General features: G+C 39.9%; 1 protein-coding gene across 2 annotated transcripts in view; it reads left to right on the forward strand.

The window, feature by feature from the left end:
• Positions 1-19,959, forward strand: part of MCOLN2 (mucolipin 2) — a 73,138-nt gene that overhangs the window by 27,192 nt on the left and 25,987 nt on the right. For both annotated transcript variants that reach the window (XM_011956116.1, XM_011956117.1), the window contains exons 2-6: positions 2,019-2,178; positions 8,735-8,908; positions 11,514-11,667; positions 18,936-19,020; positions 19,125-19,221. In XM_011956116.1, coding sequence (XP_011811506.1) covers positions 2,019-2,178; positions 8,735-8,908; positions 11,514-11,667; positions 18,936-19,020; positions 19,125-19,221 — 670 coding nt within the window. The remainder of the gene's footprint in view (positions 1-2,018; positions 2,179-8,734; positions 8,909-11,513; positions 11,668-18,935; positions 19,021-19,124; positions 19,222-19,959) is intronic.

Genomic DNA, 19,959 nt, shown 5'->3' on the forward strand with positions numbered 1-19,959 from the left:
CTTCCTTCCCTCCTCCCTTCCCTTCACTTCCTCTCTCCTTCTTTCCTTGCTTTCTCTCTTTCTTTCCTCTTTTCCTTGCTTTCCAGCAGGATAGTTCTGAATAACTTAGCCCTCTAATCCTAGAAACAAGATATTTAGAAATCTATTTAAATTATTAACAACTGACAATAAGCCTTAAAATGGGCATCCCCTTTTAGGATTCTTTTAGATTTGTCAGTCAAGGCAGATAACATAGATCATCAGTCAGTATAAAAATATGTCACTTACATATTTCCAGTAAAAAATCCTTAAAAATGACCCACAATTATAAAACCTTTCCAAGAAATGAGTAACTCTAATGATTAGCATAACTTACTAGAGTTTATTCTTTACACTTACCATCAATATACTTCCTAAGGCAAGAAGTCAAACTCATACTGGCTTAAGCCATAAAGGGTATTTGTTGACTCAAATGGAAAGACTTGGGATGGATTACTTCAGGAACAGCTGGATCCAGGAATTCAAGTATTGTTATTAGGCATAGTGTCTGTCTACCTGATCTTCTGTGTTAGCTGCAGTCTCTGGCAAGCTCTCCTTTGGTGGTGAGATAGATTTTAGGAATTCTGGACTCACAGTCTGTGCTTGAAGTCAGTGATCTCCAAACTTCGTTGATTATGTACCTAACAGTAAAAGTTGAGCAGAATAGTCCCAACATGTATATATTTCTTTATGATATGCTCCTAGATACTACTTTTGTGTGTTATATAATGTATATTCTTTGTTATGGTGTACATATGCTGTAAGTTATATTGCTGTGTTGTATGTATATTCTATATTATACTAATTATGGAGTTCAATTTTTAGTTTTTAATGTAAATAATAAAATGGAAATACTAATATTTTTTATACTCCCAATGGATTGTTTTCTGCACCCCACTTTGGGGACTACAATAACAGTCCTGTGAACCATCTCTCATTGGTTCTTTTTGGCCTACCTTGAGTCATGTGCCCATTCCTGAGTCCAGAGTCTTTGAAATGGTAAAAGCAAAATTTTATTAATGTAAAGTGACAAATACCTGACTAGGCTTAAATTGAGAGATGCTATTTATCTTTTTGAAGCTATTTATATTCTGGAATCATATAATCACTGATACTTTATCCAAAAAAAGGGTCATAGTCCTTCTCTCAGTACAGAGTTACAGAACGAAGATTTTCTTCTTCCATAACAATCTAATTCCATTCATTTATACTAAGTTTCTGTAATGTCATACCTGGAGTATCATGAAAATGTCCTGTCTGGTTTTTGTTCATATACTCACTCACATACAATTCGTACATACACACTCACACAAACATAAACACACATACTTTCTCTAGTGACAGGTGAATGCTCTGTGTTAAGAAGTAGGAATTGGTGAGTCTTGTAAGTAAAATCCAATTTTTATAATTCTTGAGATTGGCTGTTTTTTTATTTTGTTTTTAATTTTTAATTTTCTGAGAGAGAGTCTCACTCTGTCATCCAGGCTGGAGTACAGTGGCATGATCTTGGCTCACTGAAACCTCCTCCTCCTAGGTTCAAGCAATTCTTCTGTCTCAGCCTCCCTAGTAACTGAGATTACAGGGGCCCGCCACCACACCCAGCTAATTTTTGAATTTTTAGTAGAGATGGGGTTTCACTATGTTGGTCAGGCTGGTCTCAAACTCCTGACCTCAAATGATCTGCCCACCTCAGTCTCCCAAAGTGCTGGGATTACAGGTGTGAGCCACCATGCCTGGCCAAGATTGGCCATTTTGAACAAGATGGGTGGCTACGTGGAAAAGTAGGAGGTAGAGGGTCTGGAATAATTTTTCATGTACTTTTAGAAATGGGAGACGGTCCCTGCCATAACTAGAGTTCTTTTTTATGCTGTGTTCATAAAGAGGCTTTTCAGTGTATGACATGCCATATGTACCAGCTCAAGTTGAGGGAAAGCAAGTTACTTCAAAAGGAGCTGAGGGAGAGGCTTTCCTGGGTATTTAAAATTAATCTTCTGTGACAGAAATGCAATGGCACATCATGATTCTGAGATGAAAGAAGAATGTCTAAGGGAAGACCTGAAGTTTTACTTCATGAGCCCTTGTGAAAAATACCGAGCCAGATGCCAGATTCCGTGGAAACTGGGTTTGCAGATTTTGAAGATAGTCATGGTCACCACACAGGTAACTTATATTATTATTTCATTTGATTTTTCCCTTACCCCAAGACAAAACTCTTTTCATGTGTTCTGTACTTGACTTTTGTTCTGAAAAGCCCACACTCAAGTTCCTAAAACTAAAATTATGTTGACTCTGGAGAGCAGAGGGTAGGTTGAAGTTCTGTTTAGAAGACAATCTTAGTAAGAGATCCTGAGGTCCTCTCTGTACAGGTTCTGTAAATGCTGAATAAATGTCGATCTGTGGTGAGGGGTTTCTATGTCTGAGTGACACACATTTGTGTTGTGGAAGTCTCTTTATTAAACTCAGCTTATTCAAATATACTTTCAAAATCTGCATTTTTTTGTCTTCAGACTTACAGAATCCTAAGTTTTCCTTGTATCGTATCAATGTGCTCTATCTAAGTAAACACTGATCCCAGGCACTATCAGGATTATACAAAAGCTGCATTTAGACCTTTTGTTCAAGTTCATATTGTTGAACTCTTTATTACCGGCATCAAAACAGCCATCAGAGTTTTCCTCTAGTTTTGGGGCCTGTATTGCTGAACCAGTATTGGGGAGGCTTCTCTATAGGTCAAGGGTCCCCAATCCCTGGGCCATGGACCTGTTAGGAACCAGGCTGCACAGCAGGAGGTGAGTGGTAGGCAAGGGAGCAAAGCTTTATCTGTTTTTATAGCTGCTCCCCATGGCTTGCAGTACTGCCTGAGCTCTGCCTCCTGTCAGATCAGTGGTGGCATTAGATTCTCATAGGAGTGCAAACCCAATTGTTAACTGCACATTCAAAGGATCTAGGTTGCACGCTCCTTATGAGAATCTAATGCCTGATGATCTGTCAACTGTCTCCCACCACCCCTAGATGGGACCTTCTACTTGCAGGAAAACAAGCTCAGGGCCCCCACTGATTCTACATTATGGTGAGTTGTATAATTGTTTCATTATATATTACAATGTAGTAATAATAGAAATAAAATGCACAACTAATGTAATGCACTTGAATCATCCTGAAACCATTCCCCCAATCCAGTCCCTGGAAAAATTGTCTTCCGCAAAACCAGTCCCTGGTGTCAACAAGGTTGGGAATCATTGCCATAGTTAACTATATTTGAAACATATGCCCTTTTAAACTGATTAGGGATATGTGGCTCTATTGGCAAATAATCATTCTGTTATCAGTGTAGAGGTGTGTAAGATGTTATTTCTGGAACATAAAAATAAATACTTAAAAATACCTTTATGTAGTTTTAGAAATGGGAGAAGGTCCCTGCCATAATTAGAGTTGCTTCTTTATTCTGTGTTCATAAAGAGGCTTTTCAGTGTATGACATGCCATATGTACCAGCTCAAGTTTAGGGAAAGCAAGTTACTTCCAAAGAAACAACAAGGTTGAGATGCAAAGACATTGTTAAATGTGTATGCTTATTGTTAGCTTATTTTCATTCTCATTCTTGGTTTTGAAGTTTTGGTCTTGGCAACCAATAATGTATCTATTCTAGATATAGGTCCTGTCCTCAGAATTTGCAGTGTAGGAATATAGATCAGTTAATTAGGCTGCTTCTAGCTTTGTCTTATGCCTACCTTTCTTATCCATATACATTCGATGCTAATATCACCTTAACTTTTCGTAGAATAGCCTTTATTGTGTCACTCTCCTGTTCAGAAACTTTACTGTGTCACTCTCCTGTTCAAAACCCTACTTCCTGTAATCCCAGCATTTTGGGAGGCCGAGGCGGGTGGATCACGAGGTCAGGAGATCGAGACCATCCTGGCTAACACGGTGAAACCCTGTTTCTACTAAAAATACAAAAAATTAGCTGGGCGTGGTGGCGGGCGCCTGTAATCCCAGCTACTGGAGAGGCTGAGGCAGGAGAATGGCATGAACCTGGGAGGCAGAGCTTGCAGTGAGCTGAGATGGCCCACTGCACTCCAGTCTGGGCGACAGAGCGAGACTCGTCTCAAAAAAAAACAAACAAAACAAAAAACAAAACACAAAAACCCTACTTTCCAAGAAGAAAATTTCACCTCTCTAGCCTGGAATTCAAAGAGTTCCAGTCTCCTTCAACTTGTCTTTCCAACAAGTTTTCATCTGCTATTTCCTACCCAAATCCCAGTCAGAGAGGCCAACCCAATGATTCTCTTCCACATCCTGTTTGTTCCTCCAAGTCCAGGGTGATTCTTTTTCTCCCTCACCTTTCAGGTACTATTTGAAGTCCCATCTCTCCCACTGGGTCTTGCCTGAGCATCCAGCACATGGTTTTCTTTAGTACTTCTTCCTGTCTACATGACTGATTTTATTTTTTATTATTTGTTCAAGGTGGGGTCTCTCTGTGTCAACCAGGCTGGAGTGCAGTGACACAATCATAGCTTACTGCAACCTCGAACTCCTGGGCTCAAGAGATCTTCCCACCTCAGCCTTTTAAACAGCTGACTAAAGGCACATGCCACTGCACCTGGCTTTTTATTTTATTTTTGTAGAGATGGGGTCTTGCTTTGTTGCCCAGACTATATTTGAACTTGTGGTTTCAAATAGTCCCCTCGCCTTGGCCTCCCAACGGGCTGGGATTACAGGCATGAGCCACTGTGCCCGGCCTACTAATTTTACTTTAAATAACAAAATATTTCTGGGAACTATAGTTTACTTTTCATATGGGCATACCCTGTTTCCCCTAATAAAATTGGGAAGGATTAAACTTTTGTTTCCATATAGGATCATTCTAACAAATTTTGCTATTTGGGTGATAGCTAATTGGAGCAGATTTCTTGTTTACCATTCCTTGCATAATATCTCACTTTTCCCTCCCTCTCTTTTTTTTTTTTTCTTTTTTTTTTTTTTTTTTTTTTTTTTTTGTGCTCCATCCTCAAGTCTAATGGGATGGGTATGAGGGCTGATGAGAAAGAAAAAAAATTTTTAAATTCTTACTCTGAATTCTGCAGTAATTTACAATCTTGAGGGAGGTGTCTACATTCTTTTGCTAGTTCTACTCTTTCTCTCCCATATCTTTTGTACATAATTAGAGCAGCATCTTGTTTTTACCTGGTACAGAATATTGTATCCTACATTGATTTCATAATGAGGCCTTAAATTCACAATCTCTGCCAGACTACACTTATAAGTAATTATTTTTCTGTCTTGTATCATACTCTCAGCAAATCTTAATGTCTAATTAATGGGACTAGGATGCATTTTGCTGTCAACGCCTTTAAAAAAAAACCCCAGTCATTTGGACAATACCATCTTCCCTTACTCTTACTCTGCAGTGAGTGTTTGGTTCTGTCATAACAAGAAAGGGACTTTGCAGTTTCCTCCCCAGGATTTGTCTCCTTTAAGAGATGATATAAAAATCCCAACCTTCCCCAGTGCTGGGCCATGTGTTTTGATCTTGGCTTGTTCTATGAATAGAATGGAGGAAATTTCTTGCTCCTGATGCCAGATAGGGGAGGTTCCAAGCAGAGATTACAACAGAGTCCTCTCATCCCCAAAGCTGAGTTTTGATGAGCTCTGAGTTTAAGGTTGTGGCTTCAAATATCAGCAAACTATATACTACTTTCATGGTCAATTTGTTCATTCCCTAGTTCACATTTTTTTTTGTTGTTGTTTCTTTAGCTTCACTATTAATGTGGGACGAATGGGTCTAATATCCCTGCCTCTAGAGTTAAATTGGCAGCATTTCAGTTTAAGAGGTTGTGGGGCCAAGAGGTTGAGAGAACAAACAGACTCTAGAATCAAACAGACCTGGGTCCAGATCCTTACTCTAACATTTTCTGGATATTCCAACCTGGATAAATTACTTGACTTCAGATGTATCAAATGGGATTATATTCATCAGCTGATTCAGTGTTTGACATTGTGATGGGCATTATTTCATTTCCTGAGTATATAATAGTAGGGAAAAAGGAAAAACATTCCTGTCCTTGCAGAGCACAGTGTAATAGCTCCCTCATAGGGTATTGAGAATTAAATGAAAAATAGTAAATTTTAGCACAATGCCTGGTTCTCAATAGATAAGAGTTGTTATTCAGTACCATGCAGTGTTGTTCTTTTCCACATTGTATCCCAGCTTGACTCAGAGTAAGCACTCAACAAACTTTGATTGAAGAACTTCATTCATGTGTGGTGTGTATACCAGTTTTTTCATATGGGTCAGTAGTTTTAATAAAACTTTGAAGCAATCATGTGTGTGTTGTTTCCCTGGTTTACATTTTAGCTTTCAAGAGCAACATGACCTTTTCTGGCTTCTACAGGCACCATTGACAGAAATCACATGCTTAGAACTTATAACCTTCTGTTGCTTAATTTTCAGCACAAGTTGGAATGATGTGGGACTTCTTATCTGATGTTTTCCTTAGAATAGCTGAGTTTTAGCAGTTGCACAATCCTTTGACATGGCATTTGAGGAATGTGACATGGTGAGTCTCAAATGCTGAACAGTAGCATCTGTGTACATTCTCAAGTGATAGTTGCCTTTCCTAATTTTGAAAAGCTAGCACTTAAATTCGTTATAAGAAGCATCCCAAAAAACTTTTTCAGCAGAAGGAAGTTGTTTTTATAGCATAACACAGATGACGTTGGAATTAGACTTGGCTTCCATTCTGGTTAGGTGAGTTAGGCAATTTAATGAAGCTAAATCTCAGGTTCCACATACGTAAAATGGGATAACAGTAGTAACATTTTCATAGACCACTTGGGGTAAAGGAGACACTGCATGTAAAGCAGTTAGCACAGTATCTGGTATATAATAATTGCTGAAAATGGTGACGATTTTTCCTAATCGTTTAGTATTTTTAAAACGACAAAATATAAAAGCTAAAAAATGTAAACCATGAAAAAACCTTATGCCTATATGTTGTTTGCATATGCAAATTAATATTAGCTATTTTACTTTATTTTTTTAGAGACAGGTCCTGCTATATTGCCAAGGCTAGCCTTGAACTCCTGGGCTTAAGTGATCCTCCCACCTCGGCCTCCCAAGCAGCTGGGACTATAGCCACAGACCACCTCACGCGGCTAAATTAACATTAGTTTTATCTGAATTGTTCAGAATTGTGTCTTGTATATTATTGTTTAGATGTATCATATTGAACCATGGAATGACAACAAATAACAGAACTGTCAGTGTCTTCTAGTTACACTTGCTAATTTTACGTATGAAGAAAACAGTCCCAAAATTTGGTGGCTTAGTTGAGTGAGGACTTGGGGCAAACCTTCTAGTCTCATTGTTTTATTAGGCAGCTGAAGAGATCACTTAGGGAGGTGGGGAGAGGTGTGTAGGACAGGGCTTATAGAGATTTGACTACCATCACTGCCTGTGTGTGTATGTAAGAGAGACAGAGAGGACACGAATAAGAGTGCATGCATGTGAGAGAGTGTGAATATACGCTTGTGCATGTGGGAGTGCGTGCGTGATGGGGTATTTGTGTAGCTGTGTGTGTAGTTTCCTGGGTTTTTTGTAAACTTTTGGTGTTAATTTCCTCCATTTTTGGGTTCCAAGAAGAAAACTTTCACTTCTGGTGAAGAGAGCCCTTGGGTGCCTAAATTCTACCAGAATACAATTACAATGAAAGGGAGAATAAGTGGGCATTTTTCGGGAGTAGGTGGATGCTTGGTGACAGTGAATGGGTTTGACTTCATGCAAGTAAAGCATGCTCTGTTATTCTTTCATGTGCTTTGATACTGTAGAATTTGGTGAGGGAAACTCTCAGATGTAAATTTTATACAAGAATTCTTACAGAGCTGAATTAATTGAATTCTTTTGACAACTATTACCTCCTAGCTGGAGTAAGTATTTATGTAGGCTACTTTTCAAAAAACACTTTTAAAAGACATATGTAAAACATAGTTGTGATTTTAAAAAATACTACAATTTCTAAATCTTTTTTTTTTTTTTTTTCCGAGGCGGAGTCTCACTCTGTCGCCCAGGCTGGAGTGCAGTGGCTGGATCTCAGCTCACTGCAAGCTCCATCTCCCGGGTTTAAGCCATTCTCCTGGCTCAGCCTCCCGAGTAGCTGGGACTACAGGCGCCCGCCACCTCGCCCGGCTAGTTTTTTGTATTTTTTAGTAGAGAAGGGTTTCACCGTGTTAGCCAGGATGGTCTCGATCTCCTGACCTCGTGATCCACCCGTCTTGGCCTCCCAAAGTGCTCCCAAAGTGCGGTGGCTCAAGCCACCGCGCCCAGCCAATTTCTAAATCTTAAATCAATACGATGAGTTACTGCTTTACTAAGTAATCTATTTTGAAAACAATTAACTTGAAATCCAAGTATGAGAAAAATGGATTGAGACTTAGCTGATTTGAATTCTTTCTTTCTTAATTAAAGGCCAGTAGGGTCACTAGTCATTGGGAGCAGTAATCTTTTCTAATTTTGTGCTACTTTGAATTGCTGGTGTAGCTTGATGGGGTTATTCTTCTGTGGGACTTGTATTTTGACATTGATGCTATTAGTATAAACCAAAAAAATTGATATTCTTTTCTGATGTTTACAGGTAATGGTTGATGATAGTGAGAAGACATTTGCCTCCCCGATATATGGTATAATTCATGTATTTCTATTTTATTTTATTTTTTAGCTTGTTCGTTTTGGTTTAAGTAACCAGCTGGTGGTTGCTTTCAAAGAAGATAACACTGTTGCTTTTAAGCACTTGTTTTTGAAAGGATATTCTGGTACAGATGAAGATGACTACAGCTGCAGTGTATATACTCAGGAGGATGCCTATGAGAGCATCTTTTTTGCTATTAATCAGGCAAGTGTTTTGTTGTGAATGACCTATACTTTAACAATGTATTGATATGTGGCCTTGTCTTAGCAAACAAACAAAAATTATACATATGTTAAAATATTCTAATGTAAGTTTTGCAGTCTGCCAAAAAATGTTTATTGCTATTTCTCAAGCTACATTTCTTTCTTTTTTCCTTTTCTTTTTTTTTTTTTTTTTTTTGAGACAGAGTCTCCCTCTGTTGCCCAGGCTGGAGTGCACTGCAAGCTCCACCTCCAGGGTTCATGTCATTCTCCTGCCTCAGCCTCCCGAGTAGCTGGGACTACAGGCACCCGCCACCACGCCCAGCTAATTTTTTGTATATTTAGTAGAGACAGAGTTTCACCGTGTTGGCCAGGATGGTCTTGATCTCCTGACCTCATGATCCGCCTGCCTCGGCCTCCCAAAGTGCTGGGATTACAGGCGTGAGCCACCGCACCCGGCTTCTGAAGCTACATTTCCACACAAAAGAGTTTCCTATTTTGACTTTTTAAAAAAGATTTATCTTTTTAATTTATCACTTCATACCTACAGCTTTTGGAAAATTACCCCAGATCAAATAGCAAGAGTAGATTTTTAATCTCAGAAGGCTTGATGAAAGCTTAGTATAAAATCAAAGATTCCAGCCTGGCATGGTGACTCATGCCTGCAATCCCAGCACTCTGGGAGGCTAAAGTGGGTTGATCCTTTGAGTCCAGGAGTTTGAGACCAGTCTGGGCAACATTGTGAAACCCCATCTCTACAGAAATAAATAAATAATAAAATAAATAAACAAACAATCAAGGATTCTGTGGCCTTAATTGTGATGTTTTAGCATTAATAACCCTAGCTGAATCTTAAGAATATGGAACATAAAATAGTTGTATCTAGACAGGTCTGAGAAAGCAGATTTGTAGACTTGAGAAATAATTTAGGAGGCCGGGCGCAGTGGCTCAAGCCTATAATCCCAGCACTTTGGGAGGCCGAGATGGGCGGATCACGAGGTCAGGAGATCGAGACCATCCTGGCTAACATGGTGAAACCCCGTCTCTACTAAAAAAATACAAAAAAACTAGCCGGGCGAGGTGGTGGGCGCCTGTAGTCCCAGCTACTCGGAAGGCTGAGGCCGGAGAATGGCGTGAACCCGGGAGGCGGAGCTTGCAGTGAGCTGAGATCCGGTCACTGCACTCCAGCCTGGGCGACGGAGCAAGACTCCATCTCAAAAAAAAAAAAAAAAGAAAAAAAAATTTAGGAAAGAGAAACTGTTCCCGTTCTTTTCCGTTCATTCAAAAAACATTGAAGTATCTAATATGTAGCAGGTGTTATTCCAGACATTGAGGATGCAGCAGTGAATAAAACAGACAAAACACCTTCCTTTATAGAGCTTGATTCTAGAAGGAAGAGTTAGACAAAAAGAAGTGAAATGTGTAGTATCAAATGCTGGCTCCCTGAGAACACCACACAAAAAACATGTTGATGAGCAAAGCTGAGCTTATTACTTAAAGTGGTAAGGGAGATGCTGTATTGATCAGATGCCATATTGCCTTTGGTAAGGAGGGAGTTCTTTAATGTGAGGGGAGCTTGATTAGAATTAGGTAAGGATGATGATATAATAATTTAGGACTGATGAACATGGCAAGGTGAGGATTGGGGAGGCAGTTTCAAAGAATCTTGGAGTTGTTTTCAGACAAAATCTTCCAATTGATATCTATTTCAATGAGTTTTTGGATTTTCCTGAAATAATACAGGGACTTTTATGGTCCAGGGCAAAAATTTTCAGCAATAGTAAAGTCATATTAATGAAGATAGAGCTAGTAAAGGCCTATTAGTGCAGATAGCCAACAGTAAAGCCATGTTAATGTAAGCTCAAGTAGTAAGCTAATGTTGGTTCATGTGAGTCATTGATGTAAGCTGTGGAGTGTGGATGGCTCATGTCCTCAGTAGATGTTAGAAAGTAATAACTGCTAAGGAGTAAAGCAGGGAAGGAGATGTGAAGTGCCTGGATGTGGTGATAGATGTTTGTGATTTTCTTTCTTTCTTTCTTTTTTACTGCATTTATTTTATTTTTATTTGACAGGGCATAATTGTACCCAGTATATAGTTATGGGTTACAATGTGATGTTTTGATGTATGTTTGCAATTTTCCTTGGCTTAGGGAGGGAAGGCCTCATTGAGGTGTGGAATTGAGAGCTGAAGGAGTGAGTAAACCCAGCGGCTATGTACATGGGTCTTCAGGCAGAGGGAACAGCAAAGGCCAGAGGCGAAAATAGGCGTGTGAGCTCCAGGAAGTGCCTGGAGGCCAGTTCAGCTTTGCGGGTGTGGGAGAACCAAGGAACTGGAGTAGGAGCTGAGGTCCTAGAGATAAGGCAGGACCTTGGCTTTGGCTGAGTGAGGTGGGAGCCATCCATCACCATGTTTAGTTTCGAGTTCTGTGAGGCAGTGTCTTGCTGAACAACCTGAGAAGATTTCTTTGTAGTATTTTAAATTGGGAAGTTCTATTGAGGGACATGATGTAAACAATACAGAGTAACTAAAAGTACATTCTATATGCTATAACCTCTGATCAAAGTTTTAAAAGGTCATATGTGGTTTTTATTTGACTATTTTCTAATAGTATCATCAGCTAAAGGACATTACCCTGGGGACCCTTGGTTATGGAGAAAATGAAGACAATAGAATTGGCTTAAAAGTCTGTAAGCAGCATTACAAGAAAGGGACCATGTTTCCTTCTAATGAGACACTGAATATTGACAACAACATTGAGCTCGGTAATGCAGTGATAATTTCATGATGTGCCTTTATCGTCTTCTGGTAAGAGCAAAAATGCCCTCATGTGCTAGCAACCCAGATGGAACAACTTTGCTTTAGTGACAGCTGACCTGTCAGGGGCTGACACTCCAACATTGGCCTGCAGAGGGGCTTTGGCTCAGGAAATTGTGGGGTTGTAGCGATGGGACAGGGACAGCATTTGTGGATCTATTTAGAGCAACTCAAAAGATAGTTGGTTTTGGGGTATATTCACAGGTCCTGTTTTTTGGGTTTTTTACCCTATGAGGGGATGATTAGGCTTTTTGAAAAAATGGTCTGTATGTGTTAAATGAAATAATATATGTAAAGATGCTTTGTACACTTGTTTTTATAATTTGTAAAATACAGAAATGCTCTTCAAAGGTGAATTGTGATTAGTAACTCATTTTCTGTCTTAGGAGATCCCTTGGCAACAAGTTAATGGCTAATCAAGTCGAATTGTTTTGTGCTATTTTGTTAAGCATTTAAGAGCATACAGTATGTAAATGCGAGGTGTTTGGTTGAGACTTTTTTTTTTTAAATATTGTTTTATTATTGTATTGTTTTGTTATTCACTCAACAAACCTCTGGTGTGTAGTCATCATGTCCAGAGCACTCAGTTTTATGTGCTGGGGTTGCAAAGATTAATCAGTTGTGGCTCCTTAAGTACTAACAGTTCAGGAGTAGGGATTCTACAACAGTTTAAATTTAGAATGCTTTTATTAAAATTAGAGCTTCACATTGATGAGTTCATTTGATCGTACTCCCTATAATCTGATCTTAAGGTGCCTTGATGACACAACAGGAGAATACCCTATAAGACAAAGGTTTTAATTGTTTCTATAGGCTGCTCGCTCAGAATCTCTTCGTGAGTAAATGTGTCTGTGCTCTTGACTCTGAAAGAACCAGCCCATAAGCCAGCACATGTGGTATCTGGCTCCCAGGGTGCTTTCAGAGACCATCTAGAGGAGAGTTACCTGGTCCTGTAGCTGGCAACATTGAAATGTCACACGTCACTTGTCTTAACTCCCTGGAAGCTTCTGCTAACCTGAGATCTATTTGGTAGTCCACCTACAGGGGCTAACCCTGTTTTAATCTTTTACCTGGGTGGTCAGCTATGCTCTTCCCTGTAGGTGATTCCAGTAACTGTGACAGTAGGACTTGTCCTGTTACCCTCTGTTTCAAGTAAGCCATCTGTCCCTTGTCCTTTTAAAAATATGTGACTCTAATTGGATGTACCATACAGTGGTTTCCCAGTGATTCATATACTGTTTTTCTCAATTGATTTTTCTTGGAAAATTGATTAAAGAAATGTGGCCAAAGTCATATCAGTGGCTAGATAGCACTGGCAATGCTGGAAAGCAGGATTTATTTCCTGCCCATTGGGCAGTCTTTCCCTTGTTCATTTCATTTCTCTCAGAATATGGACTATGTTTAACTAAATGGACAGAGGTTGGTTATTAATGAGTTTATTTTAACAGAGATTGCTTAAATATGTTAACTGTATTCTTTGACTTATTAAATATAGCTTGTCAAAGAGAATCTTCTGACATACCCAAAAGGTATAATGAAAATTTTTCAAATATGTGATACTAGATTTTAGGCCCTCTTTCGTTGGATACATTGAAGGAAGCCTGCAGATATAAATAAGATTGAGTTTGACTTCATTCATTTGGCACTATAGTTGATGTAGGTGAATTAGCAGAAGCTGTTCCAGATTAACTACTCATCAATTTTGCACTATCTTTACTATTATCGGAATCATCCTTCAGTGTTCTAAACACAGATATTTGCCTACACACCCAGCTTTCCTGGCAGGCTTATATTTAGCTGCACAGCTGATTGTGTAGATCAAGATTAGTGTTTCCCTTAATTTATGGTAATGGGTATATCCCTCCTGGTTCTGTCTCGAGAACTACAGCTTTCCAGGTCAGCCTCATTGGGAGGACTGTTATGAATCCTGTCAAAAAATGTTTGGCCGGGCGCAGTGGCTCACACCCTTAATCCCAGCACTTTGGGAGGCCAAGGCGGGCGGATTACCTGAGGTCGGGAGTTCGAGACCAGCCTGACCAACATGGAGAAACCCCATCTCTACTAAAATTACAAAATTATCCAGGCATGGTGGCACATGCCTGTAATCCCAGCTACTCGGGAGGTTGAGGCAGGAGAATTGCTTGAACCGAGGAGGCAGAGGCTGCGGTGAGCCAAGATTGCACCATTGCACTCCAGCCTGGGCAACAAGAGCGAAATTCCTTCTTGAAAAAAAAATAACATTTGAGTAACTAGCTTTTTAATATAGTGTTTCATTTTCTGTAATACAATTTTTGAGTGTCTTATATTCTTTTCCGCATGTTCTTAGCATGAGACATTATGACCATTTCGTTTTTCCTGCTGTTTTAAGAACAGCAGGAATCTACCCTCCCCCTGAAAGGATTATTTCTTTGGCTGGAGTATTCTGTGAGATTCATATTCATTTGAGTTATGAGGCTGTTACTGTAGATATCAGTTTATTCTGCTTGAAGTTTGATGTTTTATTTAGGGCCTTTGCTATCTTGAAAAAACAAAACAAAACAAACAAACTCAGTTTTGTTGCTACCATGTACTTGGCGGCCTTGGTAGCAATGGCTATAAGTGGAAAGTCAGCCAGACTTCAGAGAGTTCTGAATGAGTATTTAAACAAAGCGTAACCCTATAATACAAAATCACACAAAATTTGAACAACCAAACAGACTTTTATAAGGCAAATTTTACAAATAGTGTAAAATTAACTAACAGAATTCTGTTCAATTTCTGTGAATCTAAGATACCATTTTTTTGAAAGACTCATCTGCTTTAGAGATGCTTAAAAGTAAAAAAAGTTGCATCTTAGAATAAATGAAATACAGGAGAAAAAGGCCTAGGACAGTGTGTGGCACAGAGAGCTCAAACGTGTTTCTTCTTTCAGAATATAGTTGTTTATTCAGATCAGTTTAACTTTCTTTTTTTTTTTTTTACTTCACCTTAGAATAAGAATGTTAGAGGTAGGAGGACCTTAAATATCATCATTTTGACCTTTACAGTTGCGGAAACTGATGCTCAATCAAGGTAAGCAACTAAGTCATGTAATGATTTAGTGACAGTAGGTCTTTCCTACTGAAAACCCAGCAACATGGGCATCAGCTGGGAGTTTATGAGAAATGCAGAATCTCAGGCCGTGCCCTAGAGCCACTGAATCCAAAAGTGCTTCTTAGCAGCAAGCTCCCCAAGTGGTTCACACACGTTAAATGTTTGAAGCACTGGTTCAGTGATCTCCAACTAAAGATCTTTGACTTCACATAGACATCTCTTTTTACTGACTTCATCCAATTCTTCACTGTCCATCACCACCTCCTGCCTTCAGTGCCTTCTGGATCCTACTTAGAAATCTTTGTGCATCAATATCACATTACAAAAGCTGTCAGAATGCTTGCCTCTCCTCCCTTCTCAACTGGATCCACTCAATCACCATTAGTCCCCAGCCTCTTCCATCCCTGTGTCCAGCTGATGCTTACTGGAGAAGTGTGCCAGATAGAAAGAACACCCTTATCTTCTTGCCATCATGTCTTCAAAGCTTCTTGCATAACTTCCTTCCACTTATTTTCACCCTTGTGTTACAAAGGAGTACAGAGGTGAGGCCACAGTTAAAACCCTCACCAGAGCAGCAGGACCCACTCCTTTCAGTTTCCAAGGAGTTGTGCCCTTTCTCTAGAAAGGTGTACCCAAATTTGCATCTCAAATCCAAACTTCCCTGAGCTCCACGCTCCTCATATATCCAACTGACCATCTGACAACTCCGCTGTGTTGCCTAATAGGAATTTCAAAACTGCTGTGTCTAAAACAGAACATTTTAAGCCTCCCCCATCTCCCTACCTACCCTGTGGCCCAAGCTGTTTCTTTCTTAGACTTCCCGATTTTGAAAATGATACCAACATTTTCATATCATACTGTAATAACCTTGGTTATTCAAGCCCTGTCCTTGAAGTTGTCAGTTTCCCCATTTTCACTGCCACCATTGTCATCCAAGCCACTACTTGCTTAGATGGTCTCCCTGCTTCTGGTCTTGCCTCTACCAGCCTCTTCCCTGCCCAGCAGAAACCGCAGTGGTAAATCAGGTCATACCTCTTCCAGGCTTAAAAATCATTAGTGGCTTCCCATCCCATTTAGAATAAAATCCACAAGTCCTTGTAGAAACTAGCCTTCTGCCTGCCTCTCCAGACCCCTGTCCTCACATTTCTGTTGTAGCATCCTTGCGGTTTGCTGAGCAAGCCAGGCTCTTTCTTGCTTGGAGGCCTTAGTGCTTGATTTTTTTTTTTTTTTTCCTATTTGGATCTATGCAGAGCTGGTTCTTTTTCCTTTTAGGAAAAAGGTTTCAGTTCAAACACCTTTTGCACCTTTAAAGTCATTCCCTAACTATCTTTCCTAAGGTGGACTCTCCCTCTGTATTAGTCTGTTCTCATGCTGCTAATAAAGACATACCCAAGACTGGGTAATTTATAAAGAGGTTTAATTGACTTACAGTTCTGCAGGGCTGGGGAGGCCTCAGGAAACTTACAATCATGGTGGAAGGGGAAGCAAACACATCCTTCTTCACATGGTGGCAGGAGGGAGAAGTACAGAGCAAAGTGAGGAAAGCCTCTTATAAAACCATCAGATCTCATGAGAACTCACCCATTATCACAAGAACAGCAGCATGGGGGTAACTGCCCCCATGATTCAATTACCTCCTACTGGGTCCCTCCCACGACATGTGGGGATTATGGGAACTACAATTCAAGACGAGATTTGGTTGGGGACACAGCCAAACCATATCACCCTCTTAGTTATTCTTGTTCACTTTATCTTCAAAGTACTTCTCACACTGTGAAATTATCTTGTATATATTTTTGCTTATTGTTATTTCCCCCACTAGAATGTGAGCTCCATGAAGATGGTGACCGTGTCTGTCTTGTTCATTGCTTTAGCTTCAGTGCCTAGCACAGTGCCTGGCTTTCAGCAAATATTTACCGAATAAACGAATGAGTTGAGTACGGAGCCTGGGTCTTTGAAGTTCTTCTAAAATATGTGCTCAGAGGTCAACCTTCTCAGTGCACTGGTAGAGCTCAGGCTCTAGAACCAAGCACAAGTAGATTTAACTTTTGGATAGCGAGTAGCTACCTATATGACCTTGAGGAAGTTTCTTGGCCTCTCTGGACCTTGGTTTGTTCATTTGTGAAATGGCAGTAATAGTGCCTATCACACAAGATTGCTTTGAAGATTAAATGGGATGATGCATTAATTGAGATAACATATAAAGTACAGCACAGTGTCTGGTATGGAGTTAAGTGCCCAATATGTTTTTGTTATTTCTGTCATCAGTCTTTTCCTGCCTAAAAACAAGTTTCTTTTGACCAACTGCCCTCACTGTACTCATTAAGGTCTAGTCAGGAAAACCAACATTGAATTGTTTTCTGACACTAATACTCCATCTGCCAAACACAGGGAGACACATTGTCTGCAAATGTCTTTTAAAAATATTATGTCTATTGAGTTGTCTGTTCAGCTCTGGGCCCTGTTTTGGGCTCAGGACATCTAATTTTCAGTGAACATAAGTGTATCCCGTGTATCAGGACATATTTTGAGTGCCAGCTAGATGCTAGGCAGTGGGCGTTTAGCAAGGTGCAACAAAGTTGTGCTCTTGATCTCAAAGACCTTATACTCTAGTTGGAAGGATAAATAGGCAAATTAAGAGTTGCAGTTGTGGAATAACACTTTTAAAGAATCAGCCAGTGAGTTTTCCAAGATTCATGGACACCTACTAGGTGCCAGGCACTGCACAAGGCCCTGACTTTTCCATTTCAAAGTCAGCATGGAAGGGGCAGCAACAGCCTGGGCGAGGGTCACCCATGCTGATTTCATACCAATTCTGTCACTAGGTTTCTGTGGCCTTGAAAGGTGCTTGTCTTTAGAGCTTCTTGTTTCCTGCTCTATAAAACAAGGGTGTTAGCCTACACAATAATGAGACTAATTTTTATGTGAGGTTCTTGGAATCATTCTTCTATCATTTACAGCTCGTAATTTGTTTTTACTTGAACACAACCTGTGTTCTTTTTCTTTCTCTTTATTTTTTTTACTTTGAAAAAGTGCCAGACTTACCAGAAAAGTTACAAAATAGCACAAAAATTTCCTGTATACCCTTCATCCAGATTTCCCCAATACTAACTTTTTTTTTTTTTTTTTTTGGAGATGGAGTTTTGCTCTTGTCGCCCAGGCTGGAGTGCAGTGGTGTGATCTCGGCTCACTGTAACCTCCGCCTCCCAGGTTCAAGCAATTCTCCTGCCTCAGCCTCTTGAGTAGCTGGGATTACAGGCGCCCACCACCATGCCCGGCTAATTTCTGTATGTTTAGAGAGACAGGGTTTCACCATGTTGGTCAGACTAGTCTCGAACTCCTAACCTCATGATTTGCCCACCCTGGCCTCCCAAAGAGCTGGGATTACCGGCGTGAGCCACCGCGCCTGGCCAGTACTAACATTTTATCACATTTGCTTGATCATTCTTTCTATGCATAAATATTTCTTCTGGAGGTGCAGACATGCTGTTCCTTTGCCCCTAAATACTTCAGTGTGCATTTCCCCAAAAAGAGAACATTCTCCTGCACAACCACTATACAGTCCTTAAAATAATGAGTTAACATTGGTACAATACTGTAATCTATAAACCCTATTCACATTTCATAAATTTTCCTAATGTTCTTTATCATAAAATGAAAACTGCACTCAACTCCAGGATCCTATTCAGGATAACATCTGCCATTTAGTTGTCATGTCAAGTCTTTTTAGTCTAACGTTTCTTGGATTTTGTTTATTTAACTTTTATGATATTGATACATTTAAAGAGTAGAGTGTCTCTCACATTGGGTTTTTCTGTTTCTTCATGACTAGATTGGGGTTATACATTTTTTGGCAGGAATACCACACAAGTGATGTCATATGCTTCTCCGTTCATTGTATCAGGAGGTACATGTCTGTTTATCTCACTATTGTGATGTAACTTTGATCACTTGGGTTAGTGTGGTGCCTGCCAGGTTCTCCACTGTGAGGTTACTATCATTTTTCCTGAATAATTGGTAAGTATTTTCTAGGGAGATACTTTGAAACTCCCTAAGTAACCTGCTTCTTGTAACACCTTTACCACTAGTTTTAGCACCCAATTCCTGCCTGAAACAACCATTTCTTGTTCTTTCATTGCCCTAGATTGTGTTCACTTAGACCTTCAGGACCTCTCCAAGGACCCTCCGGACTGGAAGAACTCATCATTCTTCAGACTGGAATTTTATCGGTAAATACATTTTAAAGTGTTATTCCCCAAGAGATGAGGGTGGGAGAAGGATAATAGTATAGTAAGATTATGACAATTTATACCTTTCAATATATTTTATTCAGGCTCTTACAGGTTGAAATCTCCTTTCATCTTAAAGGCATTGACCTACAAACAATTCATTCCCGTGAGTTACCAGACTGTTATGTCTTTCAGAATACGGCAAGTATCTTTGTTTTACTATCCACTTCCTTTTATTTTTCCCTACACTTTTTGTTGATGCAGGGTGTAAAACACAGCAGCCTACAGATGTGTTAAATACAGTCATGTTTAAAACAGATGTAGTGATACAATATGGTACTTTTTTTTTTTTGGAGACATAGTCTCGCTGTGTCACCCAGGCTGGAGTGCAGTGGCGAGATCTCAGCTCACTACAATCTCTGCCTTCCAGATTCAAACAGTTCTCATGCCTCAGCCTCCCGAGTAGGTGGGATTACAAGCATGTGCCACCACACCTGGGTAACTTTTTTGTATTTTTATTAATAGTGAAGACAGGACAGAGTTTTGCCACATTGGCCAGGCTGGTTTCGAACTCCTGGCCTCCAGTGATCTGCCCGCCTAGGCCTCCCAAAATGCTGGGATTACAGGCATGAGCCACCATGCCCAGCTTCATTATGGTATTGTTGATCCAGAGACCATTACTTCTGAAGATGAAGCAAACCCTTTTCAACTTTTAAAAACTAAGTTTCTACACTGAAAAGAAGAGCTTAAACAATTGGCTTTGACTTTCTACTCTCCTAATACATTTTTAAAATTGTTTATGCCGGGTGCAGTGGCTCATGCCTGTAATCCCAGCACTTTGGGAGGCCAAGACAGGCGGATCACGAGGTCAGGAGATCGAGACCAGCCTAGCTAACACGGTGAAACCCCATCTCTACTAAAAATACAAAAAAATTAGCC

This window comes from Colobus angolensis, unplaced genomic scaffold (genome assembly GCF_000951035.1).
Source record: "Colobus angolensis palliatus isolate OR3802 unplaced genomic scaffold, Cang.pa_1.0 Scaffold41, whole genome shotgun sequence".
Taxonomy (NCBI): Eukaryota; Metazoa; Chordata; class Mammalia; order Primates; family Cercopithecidae; genus Colobus; species Colobus angolensis.